The 9,288-nt window shown below is 35.4% G+C and overlaps 1 protein-coding gene across 1 annotated transcript in view; it reads left to right on the top strand.

Moving 5' to 3' along the window:
- Positions 1–8,492, top strand: part of STXBP5L (syntaxin binding protein 5 like) — a 279,142-nt gene extending 270,650 nt beyond the window's left edge. The window contains exons 25-26 of the mRNA XM_011355337.1: positions 7,670–7,890; positions 8,451–8,492. Of these exons, the coding sequence (XP_011353639.1) occupies positions 7,670–7,890; positions 8,451–8,492 (263 nt within the window). The remainder of the gene's footprint in view (positions 1–7,669; positions 7,891–8,450) is intronic.
- The last annotated feature ends 796 nt before the right edge of the window (positions 8,493–9,288 follow it).

Below are 9,288 nucleotides of genomic sequence, written 5' to 3'. Positions count from 1 at the left end.
GTACAGCTATTATGGAAAACAGTATGGAAGTTCCTCAAAAAACTAAGAATTGATCTACCATATGATCCAGCAATCTCTCTACTGAGTATTTATCCCAAAGACTTAAAAACCCATACCTGAAAAGATATTTGCACACCGATATTCATAGCAGCATTATTCACAGTAGCCAAGGCATGGAAGCAACTGAAGTGTCCTACGATAGATGATTGGATAAAGAAGTTGTGGTACATATATACAATGGAATATTGCTCAGCCATAAGAAGAGATGAAATATTGCCATTTGCGACAACATGGATGGACCTTGGGATGATTGGTTGAAAAAGTTGAAAATCACATGATATCACTTATATGTGGGATATATACCTAAAAGCAACAAATGAAAAGGACAAACAAACAGAGTCATGGACATAGACTATAGACTAGTAGTTACCAGAAGGTAGAGAGTGGGGGAGAGTGGGGGTGGATGGGGTAAAGGGGGTTTACTATAGGGGGTTAGGGGGAGGGTGAAGTGGGTCAAAGGGGTCAAATATATGGTAGCTGAAGGAAAATGGACTTTGTGTGGTAAACACACAATAGAATATACAGGTGTCAAATTATAATGTACACCTGAAAATTATATAATTGTATTAACCAATGTTACCCCAATAAACTTAATTTTAAAAAATGAGGAGGCATTTCTTGGCAGTGGAGGACCTCCCTGAGGAGCGAGAGGTCCTAGCCCCACACCAGGCTCCCCAGCCCAAAGTTCCAGTACTAGGAAGAGAAATTCCCACAGCTGGCTGTGAAAACTAGCAAGGATTGCATCCAAAAAGGACAAGGCTGCTGGAGACTGTGGAGAACCTCTTAAGGTGCTCACACATAGACTCACTTGGTCAAAAACTCACAAGCTCTATGCTCCAGTGCAGGGGCAGCAGCTGGAAAAGAACCAGGGGCACAGGGGAGGAACTAAATTGACTAACTTCAAGGTGAGAGCTGGAGGAACATGGGTTGGAATAGCTCTCTTTAGGGACAGCAGCACTACCAGGTGCCATTGTTCTTTTATGGAGCTCCCCTCCCACCCAGCTAGCTGGCGCAGGAGGGCACCAAATCTGAACTTCCCATTAACTTGATTAACATTGTTCATCCCACCCTGGTGATTCCCTGAGACCTCACCTCACTCAACTCACCTGTTTGATTTAGGCCTATTCCAGTGGTTCCTCCACACGAGGTATGCCTCAGATCATGCTGTAAACTTTTCCAAAATCTAAAAAAACAAGCAGCAGCTGACCTCAGCGTGCCTTGTAGCTCTTGCTAAGTGGCCCCAAGCCTGGCATAAGTGGTGGCCACTCTAGAGCAGGAACTTCAACTAAGCAGCACAAATGGTGGCTGGCCTCACCTCACATCATGGTGCCCAATAAAGGGGCCGAAACCTGTCTCAAGTGGCAGCTAGCCTCAGTTTGCAGCATAGCCTCTCCCAAGCACTGCCAATCCCCACAAGCAGATAATTTTATAGCACCTTCCAAGAGACCCCAGGCCCAGCACAAGTGATGGCTGACACTGGCCTGCACCAAAGCACTTCCCAAGAGGATCCAGAACCAAAATACCTGGTGATTGGCTTCAGGCCACACAAGAGCATCACACGGCTAGTTGTACAAATGATACACCTGAAAGGCAGTCTAGGCTGGTACCAGAGCCCTGCTAAAGTGACTCCTGCTCCATGGGGGCTGCCCCCACATAACAGCTCATCCTCTGTAGTCATGGCCAGCCCTTATGGTAGTCAGCCTGAAGGTCAACCCCACTTACTCATGTGCCAATAAAAATTAAGGCTCAACTACAACAGGAGGGCACACATAACCCACACAGTGGACTACCTTGGAGCACCCAGCTCAGGTGACTGGAGAGATGGCACCACTGGGACCCACAGGACACTTACTCCATAAGGCCACTTTGTCAAGATATGGAGACAAAGCAGATCTACCTAATACATAGATACGAACACAGTGTGTATCAGCCAAAATGAGGAGACAAAGAAACTTGTCCCAAATGAAAGACAAAACTCCAGAAAAATAACTAAATGAAATGGAGACAAGCCATCTACCAGGTACAGAGTTCGAATCACTGGTTATAAAGATGCTCAATGAAATTAGGAGAAAAATAGATTAATTCAGTGAGAATTTCAACAAAAAGATAGAAAACATAAAAAAGGAGATAGAAAATTTAAAAATAAAAAATGGAGAATACAATTAATTTAAATGAAGAATACATTAGAAGGAATGGACAGCAGATTAGATGAAGCAAAAGCTCAAATCAGTGACTTAGAAGACAAGGTAGAGGAAAACATCCAATCAGAACAGCAAAAAGGAAAAAAGAATTTTTAAAAAAAGATATTTTAGGGGACCTCCGGGGCAACATCTGTGTAACAGCATTCACATCAAAGGGGTACCAGAAGAAGAAGATAGAGAGCAAGGGATTGAAAACCTATCTGAAGGAGTAATGACTGAAAACTCCCTTAAGCTAGCAAAGGAAATAGACATATGAGTCCAGGCAGCACAGAAGTCCCAGACAAGATGAATCCAAAGAGACCCACATCATGACATATCATAATTAAAATGCCAAAGCTTAAAGATAAAGAGGGAACATTAAAAGCAGTGAGAGAAAAGCAGTTAGTTCCCTATAAGGAAGCTCCCATAAGACTGTCATTTGATTTCTCAACAGAAATTTTTACTGACCAGAAGGGATGGCATGAAATATACAACATGATGAAAAGCAAGGACCTATAACTAAGATTACTCTACCCAGCAAGACTATCATTTAGAATTGAAGAAGAGATAAAGAGCTTCCCAGACAAGAAAAAGCTAAAGGAGTTCATCACCACCAAACCAATATTATAGAAAATATTAAAGGGGCTTCTTTAAGAAAAAAAAAAAGACAAAAAATATAAATATGAAATATAGGAAAGAAAAAGTTCTCACTGACAAAAGCAAACAGTGAAAGCAATGGATCAACCAACTATATAGCTAATACAAAGGTTAAAAAGCAAAAGTAGAAACCTTATGTAATTACAGTAATAAACCAATACACACAAACACGTGCAAAAGTAGTAAAAAATAATGACAAAAACATAAACATGGAGAGAATGAGAAAAAATTGTAGTGATTTTGGAATGTGTTAGAACTTAAGCGACCATCAATTTAAAATGCACTGTTATAAACATAGCTTGGTATATATAAAGCACAGGGTAATCACAAACCAAAAATCTGCAGCATGCAAGAAATAAAGAGAAAGAAATCCAAATACAACACTATAGAAAGTCATCAATGTACAAGAGAAGAGAGCAAGAAAATAAAAACTAAAAATTATAAAAATAATTAATAAAATAGCAATAACTATACACCTATCAATAATTACTTTAAATGTAAACTGATTAAATGCTCTCCTCAAAAGACATAGGGTGGCTGAATGGGTTCAAAAACAAGATCTATACATAGGCTGCCCACAAGACTGAAAGGCACGTATAGACTGAAAGTAAAGGGATGGAAAAAGATATTTCATGCAAATGGAAATGAAAAAAAAAAAAAAAAGCTGGAGTAGCTATACTTATATCAGACAAACTAGAGTTTTATACCAAAGCCTGGAACAAGAGACAAAGAAGGTCATTTCATAATGATAAAGGGATCAATCCAACAATAGGATATAGTAACTTGTAAATATCTACATACCCAACATAGAAACACCAAAATATATAAAGCCAATATTGATGGACATAAGAAGAGAGATAACAGTAAGACAATAATAGTAGGGAAATTTAACACCTCATTGATATCAATGGATAGATTATCCAGACATACAATCGACAAGGAAACAGTGGTCTTATGACACATTAGACCAGATAGATTTAATTGATATGTTAAAGCACTTCCCCTAAAGGCAGCAGAATATACATTCTTTTCAAGTGCACTTGGAACTATTTCCAGGATAGACCAAATGTAATACATGTCTCAATAAATTTAAGAAAATTGAAATCATATTAAGCATCATTTCCATTCACAATGGTATAAAACTGGCAATCAATTACAAGAAGAAAGCCGAAAATCATACAAACGCATGGAGGCTACATGATACGCTACTAAATAATGAATGGGTTAATATGACATCAAGGAAAAAATCAAAAGATACCTTGAGACAAATGAAAATGAAAACACATGACTGAAAACCTATGAGACACATCTAAAGCAGTTCTAAGAGGGAAATTCATAGCAATACAGATCTACCTTAAGAAACAAGAAAAATTTCAAATAAACAATCTAACCTTACACCTAAAGCAACTAGAAAAACAAACAAAGCTCAAAGTGAGTAGAAGGAATGAAATAATAAAGATCAGAGTGGACATAAATGAAATAGAGCCTAAATAAAACAAAAAAATAGATCAAGGAAACCAAGAGTTACTTCTTTGAAAAGATAAACAAATTTGATAGAACTTTAGTCACAGTAATCAAGAAAAAAAAGAGAGGACCCAAATAAATAAAATCAGAAATGAAAGAGAAATGACAACCAACACCACAGAAATACAAAGGATTATAAAAAAGTACTACAATTATATGCCAACAAATTGAACAACCTGAGAGAAATGAATAAATTCCCAGAAATATACAATCTTCCAAACTGAGTATGGAAGAAACAAAATATATGAACAGACCAATAAATACTAATGAAATTGAACCAACAATCAAAAAACTCCAAACAAGAAAAAAGTCCTAGAAAAGACAGCTTCACAGGTAAATATTACCAAACATCCAAAAAAGAATTAATACCTACCCCATTCAAAAAAATTGAAGAGGAGAAAAGACTCCCAACCTCATTTTATGAAGGCAGCATTACCCTGATACCAAAACTGGACAAAAAAATGATAATAATAAATAAAAAATTTAAGCTAGTATCCCTGACGAAAATAGATGCAAAATAGCAGCAAATCGAATTCAGCAACACCTTAAAAAGATCATAAACCATGATCGAGTGAGATTTATTCCCAGGATGCAAGGTTGCTTCAATATCTGCATATCAATTAATGTGATACTCCACATGAACAAAATGAAGGCTAAAAATCATATGATCATATCAATAGATGTAGAAAAAGCATTTGACAAAAGCCAGGAGACATTTATGATGAAACTCTCAGCAAAGAGAGGATAGAGGGAACATACCTCAACATAATCAAGGCCATATATGACAGACTCACAGCTAACATCATACTTAACAGTGAAGAGCTGAAAGCTTTTTCATTAGGATCAGGAACAAGACAAGTATGTCCACCTTGACCACTTTTATTCAACATAATATTGGAAGTCCTAGTCATAACAATCAGACAAGAAAAACAAATAAAAGTCATCTAAATTGGAAAAGGAAGAAACAAAACTGTCATTATTTGCAGATAACATGATACTATGTATGGAGAACCTTAAAGAGTCCACCAAAAAATTGTTAGAATAAATAAATTCAGTTAAGTACCAGGATACACAATTAATATTCAGGAATAGCTTGCATTTTTATACACCAATAACAAACCATCAGAAAGAAAATTAAGAAAACAATCCCATTTACAATTATATAAAATATCTAGGAATAAACTTAACCAAGGAGGTAAAAGACCTGTACTCAAAAAAAAAAAAAAAAAACTATAGACATTGAAGAAAGAAACTAAAGAAAATACAAATAAATAGAAGGGTGTACAGTGCTCATGGATAGAAAGAATTAACTTAGTTAAAATGTCTGTACTATCCAAAGCAATCTGTAGATCCAATGCAATTCCTATCTAAATATTAATGGCATATTTTACAAAACTTGAACAAATAATCCTAAAATTTATATGGAACCACAAAAGATCCCAAATAGCCAAAGCAATGTTGAGAAAGATAAAGTTCAAGGTATCATGCTACCTGATATCAAACTATACTACAAGGCTATAATAATCAAACAACATGAGACTGGCATAAAAACAGACACAGATCAATGGAGCACAATAGAGAGCCCAGAAATAAATCCATATCTGTATGAGCAATTACTCTATGACAAAGGAGGCAAGAACATATAATGGAGTAAAGACAGTCTCCTCAATAAATAGTGCTGGGAAAACTGGACGCATGCAAAAAAAAAAAAAAATTAAACTTGACCACTGTCTTACACCATATACAAAAATAAACTTGAAACGGATTAAAAATCAAATTTAAAACCCAAAACCATCAAACATCAAGAAGAAACATAGGCAATAAACTCTTTGACATCCCTCTTAGCAATATTTTTTTGGATATGTCTCCCCAATCAAGGTAACAAAAGACAAAATAAACAAATGGGGCTACATAAAACTAAAAGGTTTTGTAAGTGAAGGAAACCATCAACAAAATGTAAAGACAACCTACTGAATGGAAGAAGATATTCACCAGTGATACATCTGATAAGAGGTTAACATTCAAAATATATAAAGAACTCATATAACTTAACACCAAAAATACAATCTAATTAAAAATTGGATAGAGGACCTGAATTTTTCCAAAGAGAACATAAAGATGGCCAATAGACATGAAAAGATGCCCCAAATTACATCACTAATGATTAATTAGTGAAATGCAAAATAAAACCACAATGAGATATCAACTCACACCTGTCAGAATGGCTATCATCAATCAACAAAGAAAACCATTGGTGAGGATGTATATAAAAAGGAATCCCCGTGCACTGTCATTGGTGCAGCTACTATGGAAAACAGTATGGAAGTTCATCAAAAATTTAAAAATAGAACAACTTTATGACTCAGCAATACCACTTCTGGGTATTTATCTGAAGAAACCCAAAACACTAATTCAGAAAAAATATATGCACCCTATATTCACTGTATTGCTATTTACAATAGCCAAGATATGGAAGCAACTGAAGTGTTCATCAAATCAATGGGTAAAGAAGATGTGGATGTATCTACAAAGGAATATTACTCAGCCATAAAAAAAAGAATGCAATCTTGCCATTTTTGACAACATGGATGAATATAGAGGGTATTATGCTACGTGAAATAAGTCAGAGAAAGACAAATACCATATTCATTTATATGTGGAATCTAAAAAACAAAAATGAACAAACGAAACAGAAACCAATTTATAGTTACAGATGAGAAGAGGGGTTGGGGAGATGAGTGAAGAAAGTTAAAGGAATTAAGAAGGACAAATTGCTAGTTACCAAAATAGTCACAGGGATGTAAAGTACAGCATAGAGAATATAGTCAATAGCATTGTAATAACTATGTATGGTGTTGGATGGGTACTAGACTTATCGAGTGATCACTCCATGAAGTATATAAATGTCTAATCACTATGCTGTATACCTGAAACTAATATAATATTGTATGTCAACTGTAATTACAAAATAAAATAAATAACTAAAAGAATGTAATTATGCTATATTGTATGGAAGCCACACACACAATAAAAGGCAAATGGCAACAATATCTCTCAAAGTCTTTTTCATAGGCATTTTTCTTGGGTAAGTGCTAACATCTCCAAATATCTATGATAGGATCAAATATGTGTCTCTAACTGGAGAATTATGACAGTAGAATGTAATATAAGTACTAAAGTGATAAACTTGACTATAACTGTGTGAATTACTGACAAATGTTTTAAATTGCTATGGCTTAAATTCATAGTTGGGGAAGCTACAGCAGGAAAAGCATCTCGCAGCCTTGCGCAACACATTCCTGGACCAGGTGGTATAGAAGGGATGAAAGGCGCTGCTGGAGGGGTGATGGGAGAGCTGACTCGAGCACGGATCGCACTTGATGAGAGAGGACAAAGGCTAGGAGAGCTGGAAGAGAAAACTGCAGGCATGATGACCAGTGCAGAAGCGTTTTCCAAACATGCACATGAGGTAAACTGCCTAAGTAAATATAGGCATCGTCATACAGTAATAACTTTAAACATTTAGGTTCTGCACAAGAAAGCTTAAACAAAGATTCCACTGTAAGTATTCCTGTGTAAGAGGCAAAATAACCTGAATCTCATTACAGTATATATTACAATTCCTCAGTATTTCAGAGAAAAATATTTTTAAAAAATATGTTGATACTTCTTTATTTTAGGGGATAATTTTTAAAAATTACCCATTAGTTATACTTTGTGCATCATCTGCTAAAATGATGCTTAGGTAGATGACATGATCCCCCAAGGCGTGAGGGGCAAGAGAGGCTGGAATCCACACACTCCTTTTTGTCTTAATCATTAAAAATCATTTCCTGCCAGTTGAGTCCTTACAGCTTGATTTGTTTTTTTTTTAAACTTTTTTTATATGTACTTTATTTTATAAGAGAAGTTTTATAAGTTTGAGACTTACTTAGATTTTCATGGTTAACTCAATATGAGCTTGCATTGATTAGCATTTAAAGTTTTTTTTTTTTTTAACATCTTATGGTGACTATTTTTTCTTTGCAGTTAATGCTGAAATATAAGGATAAGAAATGGTACCAATTCTGAACTTCTAAAGCTGTGACTGCTTTGAGAAACCATTATTCAGGGAAACCAAATTTTTTCCCAGCATCACTATTCAACTGCTAGAAGCCAGTTTCTTATACAAAACGTTCCATTACAGTCCATCTGAAGTTATTATAAGAGAGACTTATCAGAGACACTACAACTGAAAGGCTGGAACCCTGGTTAAAATCTCAAGGTATGGCTGAATTTGCCTCTTCCCACCTGGAATGGAGCTATCATCTTGGCATGTCATTTGCTAAGGATTTACATTTAGGAACTACAGGGAGTCCTGATTTGAAAAACTCCTGTACAAACAAAAGCATTAATGCACTTAATGAAAAAAATCTTTGCATGATAAATTAACATCTTAAGAGGAAAAGAAAAAAGCATGTTGTGACAAAAGAAAAAAGTTTAATGGTAAACTATTTTTATAAATTGGGCCACATCTGACAATTTAAAAAATCTGCATTAGAAGTTATCAGTGCATTTCAAGTATATTTGCCATACCCAACTGAAAAGAAAAAGAAAAGAAAACCAAAGTTTTTGTCCCATCTATAACTTTCGTTATACTAAAACATTATTGAATTCTTATGGCAAGAGTCTGATTAACGTTCCTCTCTCTCCATAATATTTTAGATCATTCACAGTTTTCAGTCATAATCGAGTATTGCCAGTATAGAAAATTATTCCTAACACAATTATTTCCATTTCTATCACATTCAGAACAAATTGCTATTTTTAGTCACAAACCATGCAGTGTTGAGTCACCTCAAAGCATTTTTCAGCCTGGCTTGTTCTC

This window comes from Pteropus vampyrus, unplaced genomic scaffold, assembly GCF_000151845.1.
Source record: "Pteropus vampyrus isolate Shadow unplaced genomic scaffold, Pvam_2.0 Scaffold1, whole genome shotgun sequence".
NCBI classification, from domain to species: Eukaryota; Metazoa; Chordata; class Mammalia; order Chiroptera; family Pteropodidae; genus Pteropus; species Pteropus vampyrus.
This window is presented reverse-complemented; position numbering and strand designations above follow the sequence as displayed.